The sequence below is a fragment of the Myotis daubentonii genome, chromosome 3, assembly GCF_963259705.1.
Source record: "Myotis daubentonii chromosome 3, mMyoDau2.1, whole genome shotgun sequence".
In the NCBI taxonomy this organism is placed as follows: domain Eukaryota; kingdom Metazoa; phylum Chordata; class Mammalia; order Chiroptera; family Vespertilionidae; genus Myotis; species Myotis daubentonii.
Genome location: NC_081842.1, coordinates 207,356,997 through 207,384,321, shown reverse-complemented (window position 1 = coordinate 207,384,321; position 27,325 = coordinate 207,356,997). Strand labels below are relative to the sequence as shown.

The window sequence follows — 27,325 nt, the reverse complement described above, 5'->3', positions numbered from 1 at the left end:
AACATGCTAGAACTCATATGGCTAGTTGCTCAACGTGACAAATTCCTAACCAAAAAGATTTTAATGTAGGAAATGAACATGTGAACATTACATTCAGGTGGCAAAGTTCAAGATGAACATCAACTAGTATATTTCTGGTTTAATGGAAAACAACAGTGTGAGAGTCACGCTCAACACCTTGGTTAAGTAAAGAGAGAAATGAGCAGGGGTGTCAAAGAGGTATGTACCCCAAAATTGAACGTGATGTGGAACTAGAATGGGATAGAGGAGACTCAGCAGCAGCAGCAAGAAGCTACTGTTGTCCTAGCTAGCTTGGCTCAGTGGATAGAGCATCAGCCTGCAGACTGAAGACTCCCAGGTTCGATTTCGGCCAAGGGCACATGCCTGGGTTGTGGGCTCGATCCCTAGTAGGGGGTGTGCAGGAGGCAGCCTATCAATGATTCTCTCTCATAATTGATGTTTCTATCTCTCTCTCCGTCTCCCTTCCTCTCTGAAATCAATAAAGAAATATATTTTTTTTTAAAAAAAGAAGCTACTGTTGACCAAGCCCCTCCCATGCCAGGTGCCATGCCAATCACTCACACATCTCCCAACTGGTCCTCATGACAAGCCTAGGAGGCAGGGACTGTTATCCCCAGTGTATTGATGAGGAGACTGAGCTCCGACGGGACTTAATGGGTAAATGTGTAGAATCTGGAACCCAAGTGCCTAGGTTTGTACTCCAGCTCTCTTACTTATGAGCTGTGTGACCCTGAGAAAGATGAGGAACCTCTCTGTGCCTTGGGAATCTGGAAAGTGGGGATCATCATCATAACAGAACATACGTCATAGGGTTAGTGTGAAGATTACATGAGTTAATACTGTCTGTTAGACTCAACATGCCGAACACCGACTGTATTCTGACTGGCCTTCTATACAACTGGTAAAGTCAGGAATGACAGCCATGCCCCGGCCGGTGTGGCTCAGTGGATGGAGCATTGGCCCAAGCATCAAAGGGTCTCGGGTTCAATGCCCGGTCAAGGGCATGTACCTGAGCTGCAGGATCTACCTCTGGCCCCGGTCAGGGCGTGTGCAGAAGGCAACCAATCAATGTGTCTCTCTCCCAATGATGCTTCTCTCTCTCTCCCCCTCCCTTTCATTTTTCTAAAATAAAAAATCATGTAGAATGATAACCTTCAGCAACAAAGGAAAAGCCCTTCGCTCAGCTGATGCGCCACAGGCAGCCCGGCAGCTCTATTTTAAGATAATTTAAACTGAGCACCTGCCCAGGGGCCCCCTCCCCACAGAGGCACAGCCAGCTCTGTGCATCTCAGCTCTTGGCAGGCCGCACCTGCTCCTGGCCCACGTGCGCCCCGCTACCACGCTCAGAGCTCCTGTTCATTGCAGGGTCTCTGTCCTCAGCCAGCATTTCCGCTTCCCCCCAGGCAGCCTCCAGCCAATCTGTGATCTCTCCAGGTTCCAATGACTGTTTTGTGAGTGTTCTGATTACAAAGTTAACTCAACATTTTTTTAAAAAATTGTGGTAAAAATACACATCTAAAATGAACCCTCTTAACCTTTTTTTTCTGTGTGCAGTTGAGTGGCATCGTTAGGCAACCATCACCACCACCCATCTTGCAGAAATGAAACTCGGTACCTATTAAACAGTAACTTCTCCCAGCTCCTCCTCCGGCCCCTGGGAGCCACCACTCCACCTTCCGTCTTTATGCATCTGACTGACTGCTCACGTAAGTGGAATCACACAGTATTTGACCTTGTGTGACGGACTTATTTCACTCAGTACTGCCCTCACGCCAAGCTGCACAACTTTTGAGCGGTCTGCTTTGGACCTGTTTTCCCACATGTCTTGTTATTTTTTGTTATCTTTTTGTCCTGTAATTTTACAGAATGTGACGTTTTTTGGGACTTCACGTGCTGCTTTACAGCAGAAGTGCCTGCATGTGTCAATCACCTAGGTCCTAGGATGGTACCTGGCACTTCGCAAGAGCTCAACCAACGTTAGCCGTTGTAATCACTGCTCCGGGTCTCCCACGAGCGGGCCTGGGCTCATTCAATTCCAAATTCTGTTTTGTTCCCACGAAAAAGTGCAAAATGCAAGATGTAGGAAGGTGAGAGAGGCATCATAAATGGCCTTCGTATGAATCAATAATATAAAATCTGCCCAGCAGGTGTGGCTCAATGGTTGAGCATTGACCCATGAACCCGGAGGTCAAGGTTCGATTCCCACTCAGGACACATGCCCAGGTTTCGGGCTTGATCCCCAGTAGGGGGTGTGCAGGAGGCAGCCAATCAATGATTCTCTCTCATTACTGATGTTTCTTTCTCTCCTTCTCTTTTCCTCACTGAAATTAGTAAAATATATGTTTTTTAAAAAAGGTCTTCTTTTAAAAAATAATGTAAAATCAGTCTGTAACATCAGCTGAATCTATAACCTGTTGGAAATACCTATGGAGCCCTCGTGAGAGAGGCAGCCATGAAAACCGTCCGTGTAACAGACACTGAGCGACAGTGTCTTTCCTGAGGTCACAGGGTGAGCCAGTGACTGTGCAGGTCTAAAACCGGGGTGTGCTCATGTGTCTGGTTTTAAAGGGCAGCTCGGCTGAGCTGCTGGGGAACAAGGACCTCAGAGGATGGAGGAGGGCAGCTCTCGCAGGCCAGGGCTTGACAACTGGCTCTCAGTGTGGCTTGTATTTCCACCGTGACCTCCTGCAGACTTCCCACAGAGCTGGGGAGAGCTGTGCCCCGCGGGCTCCTGCAAATGTCTGCCTGCCCCACAGCGAGACAGCGGGGAGGAGCCCTGTGCTGGCCTGAGATGACCCTGTCTTTCTCTAAAAGGGGGACAATCCCCACCTCCCCCTCCAGGGTGGCTGCTCTGTGCCTCTCGGGACAGCGTGCTCAACACACCCGAGTTTCCTGTCTTCCCAGCTTGTTCGTCCTGCTCTCTGGTCCTGGCAGGAGCCCCTCGGGCAGGCAACCTCTGGGGCGTCCCCTTAACATTTGTGGCTGCAAAACTTGGAGGTGTTTAGGTGAGATGCTCAAAGAGGGCTCAACACTTAGAGCCACCTGTCTACACGACCTGCTGGCAAAGACCCCTGGGAAATTGGCCAAGTTTACAGAGCGTGACTGTGTACACAATAACACGAGCTTCACAGACGGCAGGCGACTGGGACTCTCCGATCAGGGCACAGCCATCAGGAGATACACCTCTACCTGCTTAACACTGACCTGGCCCTGCAGGGCACAGGTGCTCTGTGCAGGCCAGTTCCCACAACTCTGCGGCAGGGTGTGTGTTGAACACCAGGATTTCCACATTTCCAGCCTCTATTCCTGTAGAGAACGCCTAACTTGAACATGCCTGCCTAGATCTGTCTCTAAGGAGATGGCTGCTTTAACCAACGAGGACACTCCACTTGTGACACAAATCCTTTGGGGCGCACCGATGAGCTCTATTTTCCACACCCGCAGCCAAAGAGTACTGCCGGTCAGGTCACCGACCAACCGACCAACCGGCTCAAGTAGGCTTGCAAAGAGGGAGAGAAAAGCAAGATGCTATCAGGCTTTGTCTCAGCTGGAGGACTTAAAGGGGATGGGGCTCGTTCCCAAACACCTTTTGGGGTGGAAGGTTCTGGAAAAGAATGGGAGGGTCCTCAGGCTCCCAGAGGAGCGACAGGGGGATGTCGGATTCAGCGCTCTGAGTTCAGGCTCTGCTGGGGGCGAGTCTGGGACCACTGCACTCGGGGGCCAGCCCCACACTGGGAGGGCCGGAGTGCCTGCCCAGTCACCAGGAGGATGGGAAGGAAACCAGTTTCCAGGAGCCAGCAAACAAGGCATTCTCTACCCAAGGGTGGGATGAATCAAGTGAGTTCAGCGCTGAAGACGTGGCTGGATCACCCGTAACGAAGGAATAATACCTATCATGATGACGAAGATCTATCTGAATTGCACGTATCAGTTTACAAAGTGACATCTCATCCCTTGCTTCATCCCACCCTCTCGCAACCCCGTGGGCAGGCCAGGCAGAGATTCTTACCTGGGAGATAGGTGTCAGGGGCCCGGGACGGCTTTAAACGTAATTCTTTCTCTCTTTTTAAAAAAATATATTTTATTGATTTTTTACAGGGAGAGGGATAGAGAGTTAGAAACATCGATCAGCTGCCTCCTGCACATTCCCCACTGGGGATGTGCCTGCAACCGAGGTACATGCCCTTGATCGGAATCGAACCAGGGACCCTTGAGTCCGCAGGCCGATGCTCTATCCACTGAGCCAAAACGGTCAGGGCGAAACGTAATTATTTCTTATGTCCATGAGCCCACTTCCTCTGAGAGACACCACACAGGTTTCAGCCTGTTCCCTAAGGGGCCTGTCACTTCCAGCTGCCAGGGCAGGGGCTGCCACTCTTTTGTCTCCCTGGCACACAGCAGGGGTGAATGAATGAGCAAAGCCCCATTTTACAAGAAAGGAAGCCAAGACTCAAAGAAGGGGTGTGTGACTTGCCCAAGGTCACACAGCTCGTGGGGGGCTGGGCCAGAGCAGTCTTCTGACCCCGCCCAGGGCTCACACCACTCCAGGCTGCGGCCTCTGCCAGTCCTCCCCAGGGGAAAGCTCTGCAGCTGGGAGGAAGAGCAGAACAAGAGCAATGGTGATAGGATGCCTGGGGGTAGAACCTGATAGCCAGGCTGGGGCTGATGTGCCCAGGGCTACTGTGCCTTCTCTGCCACTCCTGGTGTAGTCAGCTGGCATTGTGGCCACCTGGGGTGGGGGTGGGGGCCTAAGGCCCCCCTTGAGCTGAGAACTGGGCAGCTTGTGCAAACCAAATTATGGTGCATAAACAGCACCTCCCTCGACCTGGCCTCAGAGCGGAAAAACAGTGCCAGATGGCACCCATCACAGGCTGCTGATCTTCCTGACCTCCCCCCCACCGCCCCCGCCCCCAGCACCACTCACCCTGATGCCAGCTTCTCAGGGAACCTAGAGGGCAGCTGTCACCCAGGAGGCCAGGTCTGCCTCCACCTGGGCTATGCTCACCCACTCTCCAGGCTCACCTTCCCCGGCTTCGCCCTGCCCCTGCCCTATGCCCTGCTTCTTTTGCTCAAAGCACTTAGCGGTGAGTTTGGGTTGTTTCCTTGTTGGTGGCCCCATGTACACCTGTCAAAGGGAGGGACGGAGGAGAAAGGGGCAGGGACCTCAGTGTTCTTCCGGAAAAGAGAGTAAATGAGCCAAACTCTAATGCATGGGCAGGACTTGGCTGGTCAGGGGGTAGAGAAGGGAGGAGACATTTTAGCCTGTCCCAGACATCCTCCCCAGAGAGAGCAAGGCCCAGCCAAGCATTCCTGGGTGATGGTAGGGAACAGGAAGATGGGCTGAGGCCACTCGGCTGGCTTCCTCTGTGACCCCGGGTGTGTGTGTGGGGGGGTGTGGGGGGGATTGGGGTAAGGCTGGACACTAACACCCCATGAACTGGAAAGAAGGAATTTGGCAAACTCGTGACCTGCAAGTCCCAGGCAGCCACCAGGGGGCAGCCTTTCACAAGGCTGAGCTGTGGAGGGACCTTGCTTCTCGGATGGGTCATGCTCAGTACAGAGCCTCACAGTTCTGACCCTTAACCTGATTCCACCGGGGTCACCGGGGTCACCGGGATCACGGTCAGAAGCAGAGCTTCCGTTAGCCAAGCCTGATTCCAATGCCAAGCTCCCCTGTCACATAGGAGCCTCATGGCTTTCAACATGTCCCCTAACCTCCAGGCTTAAGAAAGGGTGTAGTGGCCCTAGCTGGTTTGGCTCAGTGGATAGAGTGCCAGCCTAGGAACTGAAAGGTCCCAGGTTCGATTCCGGCCAAGGGCACATGCCTGGGTTGTGGGCTTAATCCCCAGGAGGGGGCGTGCAGGAGGCAGCCAGTCAATGATTCTCTCTCATCATCAATGTTTCTATCTCTCTCTCCCTCTCCCTTCCTCTCTGAAAAAAAAAAAAAAAAAAAAAAAGCATGAAGTGTCGACAGAACCCAGTCCTCACATTTACTGTTTGCTGTGTACCAGGCTCAAAGAGCTTGGTGCTTGAGAGATTGGCAGTGCCCAGTCAATGTGAGCTATTTTCATGACCACAGCCTCCCTGGGCAAATGCTGTAACCGAAAAGCAGCCCGGTGCAGGCAAGAGACTACCTTTGGAGTCTCTAGCCGTGTGGCCTTCAGCTGGGAAGTCCACTTCCCGGAGCCTCCGTCAGTCTTTCCCTCTGCGAAGTGGGTAGAACAACCAGCCCTGCTTCAGAGGGTTGTTCTGAGGGCCTGATGAAGTGGGTGTCCTGAAGCCCCCGGCCCAGCGCCCAGCGTCCTGAAGCCCTGTGGCTGCCCCAGGCGGAGCTCACGTTACCTGCAGCTCGGCTGCTGTCACTTTGTGGTAGATGAGCTCCTCGTCCCGGCGCTTCTCCTGGGGGATGGTGATGTTGGCCAGCATTGTCTCAAAGTCCAGGATCTGCTGCATCTGGGGCCGCACGGCGTCCTCGTCCCCTCCGCCCAGCAGCTTCCCCAGCTGGACCATGTAGTTCAGGTAACCCGTCAGCACCTGTGGGACCCCCGAGCCTGTCAGTGGCTGCCACCACTGCCCCTGGTGGCCCAGCGCAGGGAGGGAGGGGCTGGTGCTTTCCCCGGGCACCCACCGGAAACAGCTTCTAGAATGAGTTTGGCAGTGCACCGCTTCACGGCTCCACATGGCCCTGGGGACCAAGGCCCCAGGTCCCCAGGAGGGTGGGTCCCTGCTGTCCAGGTCCTCATTCCCTCCCGCATGCTCCTCCCAGAGAGCCGTCTTTCAGGGCCTGGAACTCACTTTTTCTGAACTTTCCTCTGTGCCCCCCCCCCCCCCAATCTAAATTAGGTCCCCAGGTTACCTTCTCAGTTCACCTTCCTTATCACCATTTGTCATTATGCCTCTAATTGGTGGTTAATTAACATCTGCCTCCCCTACTAGACCTGAAGCCCCATGGGGCAGGGACCAGGCAGCCTTGTTCGCCACTATCTCCCCAGCATCAGGCATAGCAGGCACTTGCTCAATACAAGTGGGTGGAATGATGAATGGACAGACCACGAACCTCAGGCCAGGTCTCCCCAGGACACCACGATGCAGCCAGGGGGATGGGAAGGTGTGGGTTTTAGAGTCTGCGGGTCTGGATAGGCATCTCAGTCTCCATCAGCTAAGTGACCTTGAGCAGATCACACATTGCCTCTGAGCCGTACGCCCTCCTCTGAAGTAGGCAAGGTAAAAATAATACCCAGGGACAGATGAGGCGAATGAAGGGCAGAGGAGACATTCGGTATCTGCAGGGTCACTGGAAGGCCACAGGTGCTGTGAGTATAAAAGGCCCAGCACCCCCAGATGGCAGGGCCGTACCGCTGCATCGCTCCAGAATGGGGACACATGACACCTGCTCCCTGCCTATTGTGCCCATGATGCCTGGATGTGAACCAGCCTCACTCTGGAATGGGGCCATATGACAGCCGCCCTGCCAGGGACTGCGTGTCACCTATCGGGTAAGTGACACCTCTGGGTTCCTGTTCCTCTAGCTTCAAAGACCTGAACACTCGGGGGACACTCGGGGTGGGGGACCAACCACGGAGCGCTGCGGGCGGAGCCACTCCCTTTGCAGAGGCCCACTCACCTTCTCATTTTCCGTTTTGTTCAGGTAATAATCCCTGGAGGGCAAGCCCAGGCCAGCCTGGTCCACCTGGAGAGGAAGGCAGGAGTGAGAGGGAACCGCCTGGGGCACACGCACCCTGCAGGCCTCCACCCACCAGGAGGAGCAGACAGAGCCCCGCTCCTCTCTCCACACCCCTGAGGCCCGGCAGAGCAGCTCCGCTCCATAAAACACTGCCCAGGACAGAGCCGGGTGAAGAGCCCCTCACAAGCTGTGTAACCTTGGTCAAGTCACTGACCCTGCCTGACCCCCAGGTTCCTCATCTGCAAAACAGGGGGGAAATGGCTCTCCCTCAGGCTGGAAGGGGATTCAAGGAGAGAGTGCCAGGAAAGGGCTTGGTGAGCGGGGGGCTGGTGAGGACTGTCCATTCCCGATAGTTATGGCCACACCCTGTCAGACCTAAGTAGGCGTTATTATAATGCGTTGGATCTCTTCTCGGCCATTTGGTTAAGATCCAGTGTACAGTTCATTTCATTGGAAAGGAAATTGAAGCTCAGAAAGGTTGAGGCACTGGCCCAAGGTCACACAGGGAGTGAATGGCAGAGATCGGTGGGAACTCAGCCTTTACGGAGAGAGAGAGAGATGTACTACTCAAAGCCATTCCAGGCAGAGATACAAAGGCTGGAGGCTGAGGTGGGGGGACCAAGACATGGTTCCAGCTGAGCCTAGGGCAGTGGTCAGCAAGCTCATTAGTCAACAGAGCCAAATATCAACAGTACAACGATTGAAATTTCTTTTGAGAGCCAAATTTTTTAAACTATATAGGTAGGTACATTGTTATTAACTTAATGAGGGTACTCCTAAGCTGGCCTTTGCTAAAAACGTCCTCAATCTGATTGAGGTACGTTCGCCGAGGTTGACCCCTCCCAACTCTCCCATCCACACTCGTCTCGTATACTTGTTTCGTCTGTCTCCTTTCCGAAAACCGACTTCTGCGCATGGGCCACGAAGTTTCAATCGCACCGTACGTGCGCGCCCGCACTTGGTGTTTTGTGGAAGAGCCACACTCAAGGGGCCAAAGAGCCGCATGTGGCTCTCGAGCTGCGGTTTGCCGACCACGTGACCTCATCCCTGGAGCCCACGGTGACAAGCAGAACCCTGAAGATCCCTTGGTGTTGCAGCAGCCACACCTACCCCAGGAGGCAGCCTGTCCTTTCCAAACTTCTTGCCGGTCAAGCTCTCACCATTGGGAGCCAAGACTGTCTGCCAGGCCAGGGCAAGTCCCCTCCCCAACTGCCCCAAGGCAGCGCTTGCTAAACTCAGCACAGCCCATGAGGTCCTGCCTGCTCCTTCCTGGAATTCCAGGTCCGCTCACCTGGATCACGTTGCTGTTGGAGTTTTTGGAATCGGCACTGACGTAGACGGAGAAGAGGGGCGAGGTGCGGTAGCGGGATGTGACCGCCTCCAGGATCTCCTGGAAGTTGTCCTTGTCCCAGGGCCCTGTGAGGTTCCAGCCCCCGAGCTGTGCGGAGGGAGGGAAACAGGGAGGGGATGAGATGGCGGGAGACCCCGGTGTGAAATGCGCTTCTGAGGCTGACAGGCTCTGTGACCCTGGTCAGCCACCTGACCGCTCTTAGCCTCAAGAGCAAATGAAAGGGAGGCCGTCATTAGCCAGCGGTCCCAGCTGGAGCAAAGACGCACCCTCGACAAGGGAGCCGCGGGTCCACGTGGCGGCTGCTCCCTGGTGGCTGGGGGCGGGGCCGGGAAGAAGACTTTTCCGGAACTCTGTTTATTTTTCTAGCACTAAGTCACATGAATGTCATTCCTACCGAAGCATAAATTCAATTGTGCCTAAAGCAACATATTTCATTTATTTTTAAGTTGCACTTATTTATTTTTCCATTACAGTTTACTTTCAATACTGTTCTATATTCTTTTCAGGTACAAGGAAAGCTCTATATTTTTTCAAAGATTGTCTATTTTAGTTTCTCTCAGAGTGAGATTTTAAAAATCTCCTTGGTGTTCCTGGTGGGGCTCATGTTGGAGGGGGAGGGACGGTACAGTCCCCGGTGCCCACAGCTCCCCACCCGCCCCAATGCCTCGCCCTCTCCCCGCAGCAGAGCCGGGAGGCGGGGCCTGGAGGGAGCAAGGGCAGCGAGAAAACACCCTCGGCCACCCCGGTGTGCGCGCCAGGCAGCCTGGCAGCCCCGGGCCAGGAGGCCATCCACGGCTGACCGGAAGGTGCCCAGGAAGAAAGACTCTTTCTCCTGGTCAGAGGGAGGGCTCTGCCTGTGCTGCAAGACTTCCTGTTGCTCCTCGTGGACACACCCCCGTCACACACAGACACTCTGAGGACAAGGAAGCAGCAGCACAGAGAACATTTCATCTGTCAGTACAGCCCCTGCCCCACACGCAGATGCAGAGGGACATGTGTGTGTACAGACCCCCCCACACAAGTACACACACAGATGCCCAGCCGGTGTGGCTCAGTGGTTGAACATCGACCCCTGAACCAGGAGGTCATGGTTCGATTCCCGGTTAGGGCACATAGGTGGTGGTGGGGGGGTGGAGGGGGTTGGGGGTTGATCACCAGTAGGGGGCGTGCAGGAGGCAGCCAATCAATAATTCTCTCTCATCATTGATACTTCTATCTCTCTCACCCTCTCCCTCCCTCTCTGAAATCAATAAAAATATATTTAAAAAAATAACAACAAATACACACCGGACAGTCCCACCCACAGAGAGATGAGCATGTGCACACACACGCACACACACGCACACGCACACGCACACAACCCTGGCACTGTCAGCAGACAGGCTCCACCATCCACGGCCGGTCCTGGTGGCAGCTGGGCGCTGGGACAGAAGCCAGAGGGGCAGGCAGGTGGCAGGGCGGGGGAGATCGGGAAAGTCTCCGGGAGGAACTCACCCTCTCAATCATCTCCATCAGGGGCTTGGCCTTGAGCTCCTCGATCTTGGTCTCGTTCATACACGCGCGATAGTACACCTGGGCCTTCTTTTCTGCTTCGCTCACGCTGGCTGTGGAATTTTCTGGAATGACAAGAGAGCCGTTTGCGACATGCCCCCCGTCCCGCTGGGAGCCCTGGGTGGTCCTCTGCAGGCCTAGGGCCCTGCCTGTCAGGGCAGCGGTGAGGCGCTGTCAGAGCAGGTCTGGGACCGCCCCAGGGCACAGCCTGGCAAACGGAGGTGCCCCTGCTTTGAGCTGCCCGCAAACAAGAAGAGAGTAAATAAATACACTGCTTCCCCCGCCCTGGTGGTCGGGTGTGCAGACGTGTCCCTGGTTGGCAACGTGGGTGCCCAGCTGGGGGGCGGTCTGCTTCCCGCCGGCCGCAGGGCCCCAACACCCCCACCTGGTGCATGGGACAGAGGCCTGTCTAGGCTTCAGATCCCTGGGCATGTTCCTCAGACTAACAGTAGACTCAGGGGCCGTTTGCCGTTTCCCTTCCCAAACCCAGTGGGCAGCGTCACAGCCCCTTACGCTGGGACACCTGGGAGACTGTCCTCCCTGTCCTTGGGCCCTGGTCCAGATGCCACCTGCTGAGGGCCGTGCGAGAGCACAGGGCACCTGGGGAAGGCGACCACTTCCTGCTGTTCAGGCCACAAGGACCTACTATGTGCCTGAGCTTTTGTCTCAGGGCCCCGACCCCCTCAGTTCCCTCTGTCCAGCTTGCTCCCTGGGGGGCTCCTCGCTGCTCTGGCCACTTTGCCTCAGTTCATATTTGTCTTTCCTGGACCCTGAAACTCCCTCCTTTGCTTCCTTCAAAAATACCCCAAACCCCGCGTCCTCCATGAAGACTTTTTTGGCGGAAAGTTACCCATTCATCCACTAAACAGATGCGTACTCTGTGCAGGCTTTGGGGGTGCAAAGACAACCTCCCTGTCCTCTGGAAAAAAGCCAGGTGGGGAGGGGGACGACGAGAGTGGGCTGGAAGAGGTTTATGGGGGAGCGGAGGACTATGTAATACTTTCAACAAAAAAGATTAAAAAAAATAAAAGCCTACCTTGGCCCTTCTGCATGGGACACTGTCCAACTCTCCTCGGCCTTCAAGGCCCCTTCAGGGGGTTCCCAAGAGGTTCATTCATGTAGGCTCTCAGCACTGAGCACCTACTGGGTGCCAGGCACTGGGCTGGGCATCAGGGTTTACAGCCACGAATAAGACCTGCTCCCACCCCCAAGGAGCTCAAGGTCTAAGAGTAAACACAGGCGTACAAAGATGTGGACCTAAACACAGGCGTACAAAGATGTGGACCTAAACACAGGCGTACAAAGATGTGGACCTAAACACAGATGTACAAAGATGTGGACCGCGAGGCACCGAAGTGCTTTAACGCAAATGGGTCTGGAACCCATAAAAAAAGTCACACACTTGGGTGGGGTGGGGCCCGGGGGCCTCCAGAGGGCGTCCTATTTGAGCTGCTTCTGGAAGGTGAAAAGTTACTCACCAGGTAGGAATGAGGGAGAGCGGTACTGGGTTTGGGGGGAGCTGGAGAGTGTGCGGAAAAACAAGCATAGCAGGGCATGCAGTTTGCAGAAAAGAAATCCATTCGCAGCCAGTTGGTGCAAAGGACACGAGTCACTTCCTGGCTGGTCTGATCAGCTTGCCTGGCCCTCGTCCTGAAGCTCCCCGCCCCCAGTTCTTACCCTAAACTGCACCACGATGTCCAATGGTTGCAGAGTCAGCCCTGCCTGGCTGAAGTCAGGGGACAGCCTGAGAGGGAGGGGTAGTTGCAGGGCGAGCGGGTGACAGCGTGCCAGGGAGCAGTGATGAGGAGCTATGGGGGCACACTGCCCTGCAGGGCAGCACCAGCATGTCCCCGTGCCCCTCCCCTCCAGCAGGAGAAGCGCTCCCTGGAGGAAGGACAGGGACTTGTCCCTGCTCCTCACACTCAAAAAGCAGCAACGCAGGAAAATCGAAGTGTTCCCCACCCCCTCCTGGGGGATGTGTTTCTACGACACCTCCCAGCAGCTTGGCTCCTGGACCGGGAAAGCAGGAATCCTCACTGGCTGGCCACATCTGGCTCTGGCCATGACCCTGAAATGCCAGGGCCAGCGTCAGGGGAGGTACACTCTGTGTGCTCTGGCCCATCAGGGGGCCGGTCACCTCCCTCCCCCAGTGCCCCAAGGCCACCCAGATAAAGGCCCACAGAAAGGCTCCAGGGACAGGCTGGCTGGCTCATTACAGCAACTTCCAGGCGGCCCCCTCCCCCACCTGTTTGTAGGAGGGGCGGGAAGGCAGCCAGCCTCCTTCTCTCCTTCGGGGTTCAAACTCCCCCTGAGCTCTGCGGCCTGGGTGTCACTCCACCCATTTCCCCACAAATATTACCAAGTATTTATGGTTTGGTGGCCGCCAGGCTGAGTGCGGAGGTGGCATAGGCAACACGGACGTGAGTCTGACGTCATAGGGCCCTGCAGCCCGCACAAGGGCGAGACAGGCAGGCAGCCATGACAGTCACAAAGGCCTGGGATTACACAATGGGGCACCTGTAATAAGAATGACCCGAGGCCGTGGGGGAGGATGGCCCGGAGGCAGCGATCCCTGTGAGCTCTCGATGAGCTCCACGTGGAGTGGACATGGGCTGCCTCGCCCACCAGTCCGGGCACTGGTCGTGCCTGCTCCCCAGCGCCGGTGGGCACACAGTAGCCACCAGCGACGTCTGCTGAAAGCACAGAGCCCAGTGTCTGCTGCTGCTAAGACGGGCACAGCATCTGGGGGGCGACAGGGCGATGAGGTGCAGCTGCACACTGCCCGGGGAGGAAATGAGGCAGCTGGGGCAGAAAGGGACAGGAGTGAGGGTCCCACCAGGAGCCAGTGTTCATACCCCCTGATTCCCTTGCTGACCTGGCTGGGGCGGGAGCCCTGGAGAAGGGAAAACCCCTCCCTGCTCACCCACCTCTTCACAGGGCACCTACTACCTGGCAGGCACCAGGGAGACAAGAGCTGAAGGGAGATGGCCAGGTGGGAGCCACTGTAACAGTGAGCGGTGAGGGGCTGGGCCAAGTGGCAGCAGAAAAGAGGAGAGAAGCAGAGGGAGCGGGAGGGAGAGGAGTCCGTCCAGCATGCCGCCCAGGTTTCTTGGTCTGAGCAAAGGGTTGCTACTGAGGTTCGGAAGGCTGGGGTGGGGGCAGGGGTGGGAGTGGAATAGCTCCTCAGATGTCTATTTAACCTGAGGTGTCTATCAGGCATCCAAGCGGACCTCTCTCTGGGTGGGAGTTTACAGAGCCGTGTCTTGAACTACTTGGAGTCCGAAAGGACCCTGGCGTATACAGACACCTTAAACTTGGCCATGAGCCCCAGCCCACTCATTCGCAGCACGGGGAATATTGCCCCCAAGGGGAAGAGAATTAGTTCTTAGGGGGTAGAAACAACTTACTACTTTTATTTTTAAAGGAATTTATTTTTTTTCTAATATATTTTTTATTGATTTCAGAGAGGAAGGGAGAGGGAGAGAGAAACAGAAACATCAGCGATGAGAGAGAATCACCGATCGGCTGCCTCCTGCACACCCCACACTGGAGATCAAGCCCAAAACCTGGGCATGTGCCCTGACTGGGATGGAACTGTGACCTCCTAGTTCACAGGTTGATGCTCAGCCACTAAGCCACGCCAGCCGGGCCCAACTTACTCTTTCCATGTGTACATACAGTGCGTAACAGGTTTACAGTATATCTGTGGTATTGAACTTTTAGGAGGAGGCAATAATGAAAAAGGCTGAGAAACGCTGCTGGGGCTGATCTGGGCCCTGCATCTCCCAGCTGCCACCTGCTACCTGCCGCCTGCCTCCTCCTCTCCTCCTCTCCTCGTGTCCACGTTCCTGCCCCAGGGCCACGGTGCTCGCTGTTCCTCCTGCTTGCCACGCTCTTCCCCTCACACCCATTGGTCTGTTCGCTCACTCAATTCAAGTTCCTGCTCAAATGTCCCCCCTCAGAAAGGCCACCCCTTCTCTGCCTCCTCTTCCCTCTCAGGCCACACATGTTCTTTGCTTTTTTTTAAAGCCCTAATTCTTCATAATCATATTATTTACTCATTTATTTGCTTACTGTTTGTCTCTCCTGCTGGAATGAACTTCCACATGAAAATTCTGTCATATTCCTGATGCAATGTCTGGGACCTAGCGACGTCTGGCACACAGCGTGCAATAGAGTCACTGAATGAATGAGTGAATGAGTGAATGAATGAGTGCGTGCTCTGGCAGCTCCACAAAAAAAGGTGTCAACCACTTCGAGGAGGCTTGGGTTCAAAGTGAAAGGAGCCACAGGCAGTTTCCTCTCTGGGAAAAGCGTGGTTTCCTGTAAGACACCCAAGCCGAGAAGGTTCCATGGGACCAGCAGGGAGGAATCAACAGGCAGTTCCCAGAACTGAGTCGGGAGGTGGTGGCACTGCCAGGGCCCCAGTGGAGATAATGTGGCTCCCAACTGCCTGGGTCCTTCCTCCTAGCGAACCCGAGTTCCAGAAACTTCCTCAGTCACTTCCCCAAAGTCCCAGGGAGGAAAGACAGCACACCATTTAATCGGCCTGCTTCTTCCTCTGGGAGTTTATACTGGCACAGCCCCCACCTCCCGCCTCACTCCCCGGGAGGAAAAAATGCCCAGGCAGCTGGGCGGCTGCAGAAATGGGGGTTACTGGGAATTCTGGCCAGGAGTTTGGGGGGGGGGGCAACTCCACATCAGAGCAGGACCAGTGTTTGTCTTAGATAAACCCACAGACTCAGCTCAGACAATCCCAGCCCTCAGGAGCCCCACCCTGTGAGGGATGTGGGGACCTGATAAAGGAGTGCCTTTTGCTGCAGAAGAATCAAAAGAATAATAACACGGCCACCACTTCCCGTGCCTACTTCAGGCCAGGCCCTGTGCTGAGACCTGTTCGTCAGCACCGACACCCTGGGGTGCACAGGCTCACCTCCTGTCAAGGCGCCTGCCTAGGGCAGCAGAGCATCGTCGGTCAGCCTCCCAGAGAAAATGAGCTGCTTCCTGTGTGGGAGTGGCTGTGTGTGCATCTTGTCATAACCATCTCCACCAGTGGGTGTTAGTATCACGCCCAACTGATAGGCGAGGGGTGGGGGAACGGGTCCGAGGTCACACAAGTGAGTTCCGAGGCTGCCAGGACGGGAGCCCGAGCTCTCTCTGCTTTCCCTGCCTTGCCTGCAGGCCGGACACCCCCTCCCACCCTCGGGCCAGGTCACCCATCAGGCCATTTAACCGTCCCCCAAACGGGAGGGAAGGGCCGGCGGCTGCAGCCACGGCACTGGACAGAAAGCATTTCCTACAGGTTCCGGATGACATAGGAAGATGGAACTACATTAGACAGTAAATACTGGAAAAATAAATCCGAATGAAAATACAAGAGCTGTCACAGGTGACAGGATTAATTGCCCAGTGACTGACATGGACAAATTTAATGCTACAGGAATAACCCTGTATGTGTCTCTCGGGGAGACGTGTCAGGGGGAGGAGAAAGGCAGGCCGCTAACTTTTTCTTCATGGAATCTGTATTGCCTGAATGGTTACAATAAGCAGGCATGAAATTTTTTTTGCGTGTATTATTCTCATAATGTAAGACATAGTAAAGGTGACGGCTACACAAAATGTAATTGTAGCTGAAGCCGGAGAGGCCCTTGGGTAGCCATGGGAGGCATGAGGGAGGAACAAGTTTGAGAAAAGTCTCGCAGGACTGAAAGGGGGTGGGGTCGGGACTCTGGATGGCAGAACAGTCTGTGCTAAAAGCACACGCTGGCAAGCCCAGGGCAGCCCAGCCTGAGAGGCGATCCTTCCCCTGATAAAGGGAGGACACACTCTTGTCTCCCATGAGGACAGCCCAAGCTGGCAGCTGGGTGGGCGGCATTGTCTCATGGACGAGGCATCTGTCTCATGCAGCTGAGGTCACTGCCCTCCAGCCAGCAGGCTGCAAGGACATGCCACGGTGGCACGAGGCCTAGTTCAACCCACCTGCTACAGATCTGCCCGGATTTCCTGTGAGGGGCTAGGGCAGCCGTGGGCAAACTATGGCCCGCGGGCCGGATCCGGCCAGTTTGAAATGAATAAAACTAAAAAAAAAAAAGACCGTACCCTTTTATATAATGATGTTTACTTTGAATTTATATTAGTTCACACAAACACTCCATCCACGCTTTTGTTCCGGCCCTCCGGTCCAGTTTAAGAACCCATTGTGGCCCTCGAGTCAAAAAGTTTGCCCACCCCTGGGCTAGGGTGAACTCACTGTCAGACAGGGGAGGTCTGCCCAAGGTCACGTGCAAGCTGATCCTCACAGCTGCTCCGCATGGCCAGCTGACAGTCCTCACCGGCACTCAGCCTGTGCCCTCTCCTCCTTCCACCTGGGGAAGCTCACCCCAGGCCAGCTGGGGCAGCCTGCCCGCCCCCCCTTGCCTGGCCCAATCCCCATCAGCCTCAGCTCCCTCCTGAAGCCCGCTGGCTGACCCCTCTGTCTTGGGGAAGCTGAAACCAGCTTGGCCTTAAGCCCAAGAATGCACTGGCCCACGCTCCTGGATTTTTTGTCACCCACTCACCTGTCTCCTGGCTTTTCAGGCATTTCCAGGTACCAAGGCCCGAAGGTGAAGGGCCAGTTCCAACTAGTTCCCCGGAATGGGCCTGGGGCGAGAGGACCCCAGGAGGAGGCTCCTGGTCAGTGTGACATGGGGTGGCCCCAGCTACTGTGCTCACCAGGTCTGGCCCAGCCTGGAGCTCAGCCACACAGGAGCTTGAACCACTGTGGCCGCTCCGCAGCCTCCGCGTGGTGAAGGGGACTCAGCAGAGTCAGTGGAGAAAGCACGTGGGTTTGAGGCCCCACAGCCCTGGGGCTGAACCCCAGCTCCACCATTTCCTAGGAAATACGTCTCCTCTGTGTTCGTGAGCCTCATCTGTAAAATGGGCAGACACAGCCTACGCCGTGGCTTTAATAAAATACAAGCAAACAGCCCAGCACGATCGTGGGCTGATAACTGGCGCAGTCCGGTGCTTCCGTAAGAAATAACAGAAGCAATAATCACTCTTCAAACCCCGATGAACCCTTAGGACATCTCTCCTAATGCTCTGAGCTAGTCCCCACTTTCCAGGTGGAGAGCTGGGGCCCCGAGGGCGGAGCAGCCGCTCTGCAGTCACCGATTGCTTGGCAGAAGTCTGGGCAGGAAGTCACCACCACACCCGCAGGTGAGCGCACCTCCTCGGTGCCAGGCTCTGCTAAGCACGCTGACCCTCACATGCAAGTCAAACCTCACAGGAACTCTGTGTGTTCCGTGGCATCGTCACCCCCTTTTTACAGGCCATGAAACGGAGCTGGAGAGAAGCTGGTTCATCTGTTCGAGGCCACACGGGTGATAGGCTCGCATGCCAGGGCTGCCTGACCTCCAAACCCTGCAGTGTGGCCTCCTGATACCACCAGACCCTGGACCGGGGGCAGGGGCTTGAACGCATGGCTCTGGCTGTTCTGTGCCCAGCTTGGTGCAGCCCCCTCACCCCCATACCTGACCTTCAGGGACAGGGTGGATGTAAGGCCAGAGCCCAGGGCTGCAGGCCACTCCTCATGGGCCCTGCCACCTGGGGGTGGACTCAGGCACAGACCCAAGCTCCTCCTGATAAGAACCGGCCCCAGAACAGCAGGGTCGGGATCACAGGCACCGTACACCGTACACGGGGGCCAGTTCTGGGCCTAACTGGGAAGTTAAAGGGCCTGCCCATCCGCCTTTCTTCCCCTGTCCCCTCTCGGGGCTAACGGCTCCCCGGGGCTGGAACCCCTCTCCATCCTGACTGGCAGTGTGTCCTTGGTAAAGTTCCCTAAGACTTCTAAGCTTGTTTCCTCATCTATAAAATGGGAACCACAGTGCCTACATCCCAGGGCAGCTGTGTGGACAAGGGGTGGGAGGTAGTATAAAGAGATTGGTCCAGTGCATAGCACGTAGCAGACACTAAGTAAATGTCGGTCTCTTTCCCTCTTTCCTTCACTCCCTCAACACTCTGAGCTGTCTGCCTGCAGGCTTTCTCCAAGGCACGAAGGAAGCCACACTGTCCCTTGTACCTGAAGGAGGTGGTGTGGACGGGAAAAGACACATGACCAGAAGTCAGGCAAGTCCCAGCCCTGCCACCTACCAACCTATCTTGAGGATCTGTTTCTTTTCCGTCAAGCGCTTCCTAGCTTCTACCCTGCATGATCAAATGGATGATATCTACAAAAAGACCTCTGTAAACTCTAAAGTGCTGTGCAAAGGTCAAGGGTGGAAAACAGTAACACCGTCATAAACAGAGCCTCCATAATATGCCAGGCCGATTCAAACAAAGCACTTTATATGTATTTTCCCATTTGATTTTTATAACCTAAAGGAGGCATAGTTCCCATTGTACGGATGAGAGACGAAGCCCAGAGAGGTTATGTGATTGACCCAAGATCGCACAGTAAGAGGACGAGGCAGCATTTGAACCCAGAGGTCCTAGCCCATCTTGTGCTCTTACCTGGACGATTCCCCCTCTTTGGTTGCTAGTGCTTGCCCAGCTCCCGGCTTTAGGTGCTGGGAAAGGGCATTCCTGAGTTCTAGTCTGGCTACCACAGACAAATTTGCCTTTTAAGCTCCTGCTTCTGAAGTGAAAGGCTGTGTCCCTTTCAATGGCACTTGGGTAGCATAAAGCAGGCAGGGGCTTTGCTGTCCTGACACACAGAGCAGCGAACCCTGTTCCACTCCTCAGGGGTACAAGCAGGAGGCTGTTACTAAGGGGGCTGCCTAGCGGCCCTACCCAGGAGCTGCTGGGGGCCTAGAAGGAATGGTGGGTGGGTTTCACCCAGCAGCAGCGGCGCCCCCTGGGGTGGGAAAGAAAGGAAAGGTCTCCTTTCATCTAAAAGACACAATTGCCGCCCTGGCCGGGTAGCTCAGTTGGTTAGAGCATTGTCCCAAAAGGCCAAGGTTGCAGGTTCAATCCCCGGTCGGGGCACATAGAAGAATCAACCAATGAATGCATAAATAAGTGGGACAACAAATTCATGTTTCTCTCTCTCTCAAAGCAATTAAAATATTTAGAAAATAATTTTAAATTAAAAGACACAGTTGCCTTAAATTCATAACCGTCAAATTAGAATCTTTTATCTTTTAGAAAACTTTCCCACCGGAAGGTTTCTGGCCCTTTGAGATGTGTCCCCTTTTAAGGCATCTTCTTCTATTTTACCTACTTTTAAAATTTTTATTGTATTCTACCTACTTTTGAGTATCTTGAAGGTTGGTTGTTTTGTTTTTAAACTTAATATGTATTTGTCGAATTAAGTTCTCTTATCGATGGATTAATTGACTGGGGCTTTTCATGATCTAAACTCTCCCACCATGTGGAGGCCCAGGATGGGGTCAGCGAGAGAGGAAGATGGCCGATATCGGTTGCTAAGGGGTTCAAGCCAGGACCTCTATATGTGATAGCACAGAGTATCATGATTTCACGCTGAGGATGACCCCAACAGGCAGATGTTAATTCAACACACATGATCGAGGGATACAGCTGCAAACAAGACAGACATGGGCTTCTAATCTAAGCATAAAACCATCAGCACCAAGGTCAGCTAGAGGTGCTGAAAGCCTCACAGGGAGCAAAGAGAAGAACTTCAGTTAGAGGCTTATCCATTTTCAGGAGGCCAAGGAAGACTGCTGCTTTCAGTGAGTAACTCTCAGATAAACTGTTATGACTTTTATCTGCTCACAGCCTTAAAATCTAACCTCGTGTGCTCAGCCTGGATTCCTTTCACTCACAACTTGCAAAAAAGCAGTCAAAACTAGTCAACAACTAAGTTGCGGCTGGAACTCACAAAAGCAAAGACCACGCCGGTAGTTTTTGTGCCCCTACTATGTGCACACATGCCGTGCTAACACTCTACATGTGTGCTCTCTAGTTCTCCAGACTCTGCAGTTTGGGTATTATTAGTCCTGCTTTACAGATGAAGAAACTGAGGCTCAGAGGTAAGTAACGTAGGCACACAAGTGATGAGACAGGTATTCTAGCCCACTTTCACATACTCCAAGGCCTCTGTCTTCCCCTCCAGCCAAGCTCCTCCGTTGACTGGCCTGGCCAGGTAGGTCCTGCTGACGGCCCTCCTGCAGCCCATTCATTGGTCCCCCCGCAGGGTGCTTACCGAGGAGGTGCTTGATGATGGCTTGGTTGTGTTCCCAGAGGTGGCTGAATGTCCCCCAGCGCGAGTGGCCATCAGGCACGGGGTTGGTTTTGATCCAGCCGCCGCAGGCATAGGTGAAGAAGTCCTGGCAGGGGTCCACCCTGGGGTCCATGGAATTCAAGATGGAGCTGGTCACTGAGACGCAGCCCTGGCTGAGGCACACCGAGGGCGCTCCTGGCAGGAGACAGGACAGGAGGCTAGTGCAGGGCGGGCAGGGAGGAGGCTACAGGAGCACCGTGCAGTGACCAGGGGCCCTGGTGCGCCCTGCCCCACCCTGGTCCTGACCACACAGATGAGGAGCTGCATGGTCCCTAGACCCCTCCAGAGAAATTATCTCAGTAGGTTCTCTATTTCTTGGCTTATAAAATAAGACTTCTGTTTAGCTGCCTAAAATTCTTTCTATAGCTTAAAAGTACCCCGAAACAAATCCTTCCCTCTACAAATATTCATTGACTTTTTAAAAATATATATATTTTATTGATTTTACAGAGAAAAGGGAGAGGGATAGAGAGTTAGAAACATCGATCAGCTGCCTCCTGCACACCCCCCTTACTAGGGATGTGCCCACAACCAAGGTACATGCCTTTGACCGGAATCGAACCTGGGACCCTTCAGTCTGCAGGCCGACGTTCTATCCACTGAGCCAAACCGGTCAGGGCTCATTGACTTTTTATTGTTCCCTGGTGTTCAACAAATTCATTCACTCATTCAATGTTCAACAAGATAATCACTGAGTATCTTTCAGGTTCTTGCTGAGTGCAGTGCGTGTGTGTGTGTGTGTGTGTGTGTGTGTGTGTGTGTGTGTGTGATATGAAAAGGTGTAACCCTTCCCTTCAAGAGCTAATAAGTTTGTTGGGGATACACATCATAAAGGAAAAGTCAAAAGACAACAGTAGGAGAAACATCTGTCATTCATTCTACAAACATAAGCTGAGCGTATTTAGTATGTGCCACACGGTGGTACAGACTCTATGGTGCCAGGACTCTAGCGAAGAAGAAAGACTTTCAAGAATAGAAGGAACTATAAAAAAATCATCCCCACTGAACACGAGGCAGGAGGGTGACCTCATCAAATCCTCAAAACAACCAAAACCGAAACAACCCTGAGATCATTTTGCTTACGGCCATTTTCTCAGAGGAAACTGAGGCACAGAGAGGCTCAGCACCCTGCTGAGTGGCCAACGGGATCTGAAGCCCACCCTCTCTGTCTGCTCTGGGCCTGGAAGGGAGCTCTCCTGGTGAGGACCCCCCTGGGGGGGGCAGCCCAACCTGTCAGGTGTGGCCTAAGGAGGGACAGCAGTTGATGTAGATGGGCAGTGGGCAGAGCTGAAAATCCTACCCGTGCCCCCAAAACACAATGAGCAGAGAAGTCAGCTTCCTCTGAGCAGGTTTTCACAAACTCAGGCAGAGGTGTGAGGGCTGTCCGAAGGCCAAAGGCAAGAGGAGGGGGCCGGATCCCTGCCTCAAGTTCGATCAGCGGGCTCTAGCGAAGGAACCGAACTGTGGGGGGCCTCAGCTGTGGCCCAGCCCGAGGCAGCGAGATGAACCTGACTGCAGGAGCCAGAGGCCGGAGCTCCAGGCTGGTGACTAAGAACAGGCTCAGCGGAATCGTCTGTTGACACAGCTGTGCCGGCGACAAGAGGGACCGTTTCCTGAACACAGCTCTGCACCGGGTACTTCACGCACATTCATGATCTCATGTAGGCCTCAGGACAAGCCTCAGATACAGGCGTCACGGCCCGATTAAAGATGAGGAAACCGAGGCTCTGAGTGAGAGAGGGGGACAAGGTCATGCAGCTGGCGGGCAGAGCAAGACTGAACCCAGCCCGTGCTGCTGCAGCAACTCTATGGCCGGGGGTTCCCGCTTTCCCTCGCTGCCTCTGTGCCAGGAACACTGGGGGCTACTGCGACCTCTGGTGAGTTCATCTCCCCCCTATACAGGGAGGAGTGAGGCAGGGCAGGCACTGTGAGCACTCAGACCCGGGTTCAATTCCCAGCTTCTGCTTCTGGCTATGAGCCTCGCACACGTGACCTCATCTCTCAGAGCCTCAGTTTCTCCATCTAGAAACGAGGGAGAACAGCAGGACCAATTGCACAGAGATGATGAAACGACCTCATGGCCAGGCACGGGGGCTCAGCTTGCTAGTCTTAGGGTCCCAGGCTCCCAGGCCAATCTTTAGAGAATAGAAAAGAACACCCCGGCTGGCTGGGGCAGAGCTCACCTCTCTCGGAAACAGAATGCCAGCCGGGGTTGCGTGGCCGGTAGGCAATTAACATCTGATGGAAACGCAAAGGCCTTCGGGTTGAGCAAGGGCTCGAAAGAGCTGCGCATCATCACAAAAATCAGGGAGACCTTATTTTGAGGTAATGACTTGTGTTGAGATGCCTATACAACAATCACAAGTCATTGAGCCACTAGGCATGAAAACAGAGGAGGAAACAGTAGGGATCGCTCTAGATTGATCATCTTAAGCAAAGTTGCATGCCCCACTCCCCACCAGGGAAGGCGCCGGAATCTTTACGGGAGGTGGAGGTGGGCAAGAGAATTTCCGTGTAGTTTGAAAAAGCCTATTCACTATTATGATATAACTTCATATTTGGAAAAGGAAAATAATACTTATTGTTTTTGTACAACAAACTACAGGAAGTAAAGCCTGACAAAATCTTGGCTGCTGGGAATACCAGGAAGACAGCGTGAGAGGGTGATCCTCAGAGAGCAAGATCCACCTGTGTGTGTGTGTGTGTGTGTGAGAGTGTGTGTGTGTGTGTGTGAGTGTGTGTGTGTGTGAGAGTGTGTGTGTGTGAGTGTGTGTGAGTGTGTGTGTGAGAGTGTGTGTGTGTGTGAGTGTGTGTGTGAGTGTGTGTGTGTGAGTGTGTGTGAGAGAGTGTGTGTGTGTGTGTGTGTGAGTGAGTGTGTGTGAGTGTGTGTGTGTGTGTGAGTGTGTGTGTGTGTGAGAGAGAGGGGGGGGGGAGATTTGTAGGACTTGGGTTTAAAACAAAGTAAGAAAACAGCACCCGGGAATAGCCTGAGTTAATCACTAAGCACTTTAAGCACCTACTCCGCTAGGCACAGGGCAAGGTCCCTCAGTGGTGCTTAAGCAATAAGCTTTGATTATTTAACTATTTGATGGTTTGTGGGTCCTTTACCAACCATTCCTAACCCAGAAGGTGCTTAATGCACATTTGATTAATTAGTTTCCAGCCTCCCTCCCTACCTCATCTAATGTCAAGGTCAATACTCAAGGCTCCATCTCCTTGGGGAAACCTTCCCAGACCCTCATCCCTCTCTGGCTGCCTGGGTGCTGAGATCTGACCACGGACTAAGGGGTGTCCTGGCCATCTCCCTGTCTACCTCCCCCACCGGAATGTGAGAGGGAGGGTAGGGCAGCATCTTATGTGCTTTTATACTTCCTTTGCTCAGCATTGTATATGGCACCTAACACTGTCCAATACATGCTTGTTGAATGAATGAATGAATGAATGAATGAGCGAGCTTTGTCCAGCACTTGGTCACCACCTGTGGAGGCAGAAAATATTTCTCCCCTTTAGGACGGGCATGATCACTCAAGAAAGCAGGGACAGGTCCCGGGCACTTGTCCGGACAGTGCCTAGGCTCCACACTGAGTTTGTTTTGCTGCTGCTGTTTGAAAAGCACCTGCACGTTTCTAGAAGGGAGGGTGCAGCAGGGAGGTGAATAAATATGTACTTAAGAGCCCAGACATAACGTATAGGTGGGTCTTTCAGAACCCTCAGAGCATTTGCTTTGTCTGGCCTTCTGTTTGCTCAGATGTGGCCGGTGCCAGCACCTGCTGCTGGGTAATGAGGTAACTGTCAATATCCAGGGTGGCCACTGCTTTCCCAGGCCCCGGCAGCTAATGAAAACACATGGGTTGGCTCAGGGGTCACCTGATCCTGACCCAGCTCCACCCAGAGTTCCTTTCACCCAGGTCCAGGCTGGGAAAACCCTTCTACGTCCCTGAGAAGGCTGAGATCGAGGCAGAAGCAGGATTCCTTCCCGTGGGCCCCTCTGTGGCCCCATCACAAGGAGCCGCCCTTTGGGGGTCCCTTCTGGTTTCTGGTGGAGACACCTCCTGGGAACTCCTGGGCCAGTCTCAGGGCGACACTGGCTGCTGGAGCCTCGCCTGCTCCCCAGGCACAGGGCCAGGAGCTGGGCAGAGGAGGGTGGGCAGAGTCCACACCACCTGGCAGAAAGTTCTGAATGGAACTGGTATTTAGGCAAGATAGTGCCTCGGGCAAGATGGCGCCTACAGGACAAGAGCGATTGGCAGAGAAAGGCTTTCCCAGCTTTTCCTCCTTCTTGCTCGCTGTATCCTTTATTTATTCAATGTGCAAGTGGCTTGCACACCTACGGCAGTGCAGGGATTATGCTGAGTACATATGCTTAAGAGCATGGAAATCTTGAATTAATTAATCAAATGTGGATTGGCACCTGGCGGATGAATGAATGAATGAATGAATGAACAGATGCTTGATACAGGAGGGATTAGGGGAGATGCAGATAAGTCCCGCCCTCTCTCCAGGCCCCCCAAACTTTTTCCTCATCCCAGTCCAGCAGGGCCACCCAGGAGGGCCAGCAACTTCCCAGTGGACAAGGCTCAGTGAAGCCTGGGTGACAGTTCCCAGATCCTGTGAAGGTTCACAATCTCTCCGATGGGATGAGTGACCAGGTGACCAAGTCTGTGGAGTTGGGCCCTCAGGTGAACCGAGGCTGTTCAACGAGGTGGACAAGCTGCCATCGGAAGGCTCGGCGCTGGGGCACAGGGAGTGAGAGGCTTTGAAATCAGCTGGACTCCCCACCCTCGTTTTTCACTTGGATCTGCCCTTTCCAGCTCCATAAATGCCTACTGAACACCGAGTCTGTGTGAGGCACTTGGCTAGATACTCTCGGCCACACACCGAGAACCAGCCTCAGGCCCCGGGCAGCAGGGTGGGAAAGGCCCCGATCATATCGCTACACAAGATAGGACAGAGAAATGCGATTACAGGGGTACACATAGGTAGCTGGGTCACGGGAGGACAGCTTTTCTGGGAGTCCTCACACTGATGCACCCAGATTACAAAGGGAGGCAGAGCCTGGGCTCTGGGGCCCCAGGGCCTGTGGTTGAATTCCACTTCCCCGTCGTCCCTCCTGTAGTAACCTCGGGCAAGTCGCTTAGTCTCGCTGCCTCAGCTTCCTCACGCGGAAAATGGGGCCAAAAGCAACCACACCTCATCGGGGTGCTGTCAGGAGAAAAGGAGGCTACATTTGTAGAGATGATGTGAGGTACTTGGTCCATGAAAAGTATTAAGTAAACGGAAGTCATTATGGCTGTTTTGTTGGAACTAAGGATGGTGGACAGTGCCAGCCTGTGTGAATTACCAGGCCACACATCCTAACGACAACAGCACCCACCGCTAAGGTTAAGGAGTCCTGGTAGGCACCAGGTACGCGTACATGTTATCTCTGACCCTCAAAGCCACCCCCAAACTGAGCACCATTTCCCCTACTAAAGTAGAGAAGACACAAACTCTAGGAGATTAAATGACTTGTCCAAGGTGATCATACAGCTGTAAGCTGCTGGGCCAGGATTTAGACTCATGACCTTCTGACACCGAAACCTTCACACCACCCATACCGCCACCTTCCAGGTCCCAGGTCATCTCAGTAACCAGAGTCCGCCGGACTTGGCTCTCTCTGGGGCCTTGGAGGCCAGTCCCAGGGGAGCCCCTTGCCCAAGTGGACAGAGCTGAGGGGAGGAATGAGTCAAGCCCACAATGAAACACAGAGGTACCTACTTGTCCGGTACTGGACGCCCAGCACCGCCACACAGGCCACCAGTCCTGCTGCCAGAAGTGCCACCAGCACCACCAGCCGCTTCTCCACCTGGGTCCGCTCGGCCCAGCATCTCTGGCCACTCCGGGGGCTGTGGAAGTTCACCTGCGGGGAAGGAGGCAGGAGGGGTGGGGAGGACATGAGCCCAGGGCTCCCCCTCCCCAGGAGGAAGGGGCTCCGGGGCAGGCCCAGGCCCCGGGGAGACATTGGGGTGGCCCTCCTGCCTCAGGGGTGGTCCGGTTCCCACGGGCTGGGTCCTAATCCAGGAAAGGAACCGCCACCCCGCTCGGCAGCTCAGATTTGCTCCTAAACTTCTGAGAGTCCAGTAGCTCAACCCAGCTGGGCTTGTGTTTTTTTGTGTCACCCGATATGGGCAGGAGGAAAAAAAACCCAGCTTTCCCCTGTTTTTCCAGTAAGGAGCTCGAAAAAGAACAGGATGTTTGGACTTGCAGGCATCCAGCGAGTGTCCAGCTTGGCTCTCTCGAAGCCCCAGCATCGTTTGGCTGGGACGATACGCCACACCACTTCCCAGGAGCGTGGGCGCCCTTATTTAGCTCATTAACTCCCCACAACCCCACAAGCGCTATCATTAGTTCTCTTTTCACAAATGAGGATGTGACAGTCCCGAGAGGGAAGACCCTGCTCTCATCACACGGCCGAATGGGCGGCCCTGGAACTGACACCAAGTGTGCTGATTCT

General features: G+C 54.3%; 1 protein-coding gene across 4 annotated transcripts in view; it reads right to left on the bottom strand.

Moving 5' to 3' along the window:
- Positions 1–27,325, bottom strand: part of ECE1 (endothelin converting enzyme 1) — a 98,213-nt gene that overhangs the window by 17,720 nt on the left and 53,168 nt on the right. For all 4 annotated transcript variants that reach the window (XM_059690906.1, XM_059690907.1, XM_059690903.1 and 1 more), the window contains exons 3-8: positions 26,590–26,731; positions 20,755–20,967; positions 10,551–10,672; positions 8,997–9,143; positions 7,646–7,711; positions 6,364–6,555 (exon numbers count right to left, since the gene is read on the bottom strand). In XM_059690906.1, the coding sequence (XP_059546889.1) occupies positions 6,364–6,555; positions 7,646–7,711; positions 8,997–9,143; positions 10,551–10,672; positions 20,755–20,967; positions 26,590–26,731 (882 nt within the window). The remainder of the gene's footprint in view (positions 1–6,363; positions 6,556–7,645; positions 7,712–8,996; positions 9,144–10,550; positions 10,673–20,754; positions 20,968–26,589; positions 26,732–27,325) is intronic.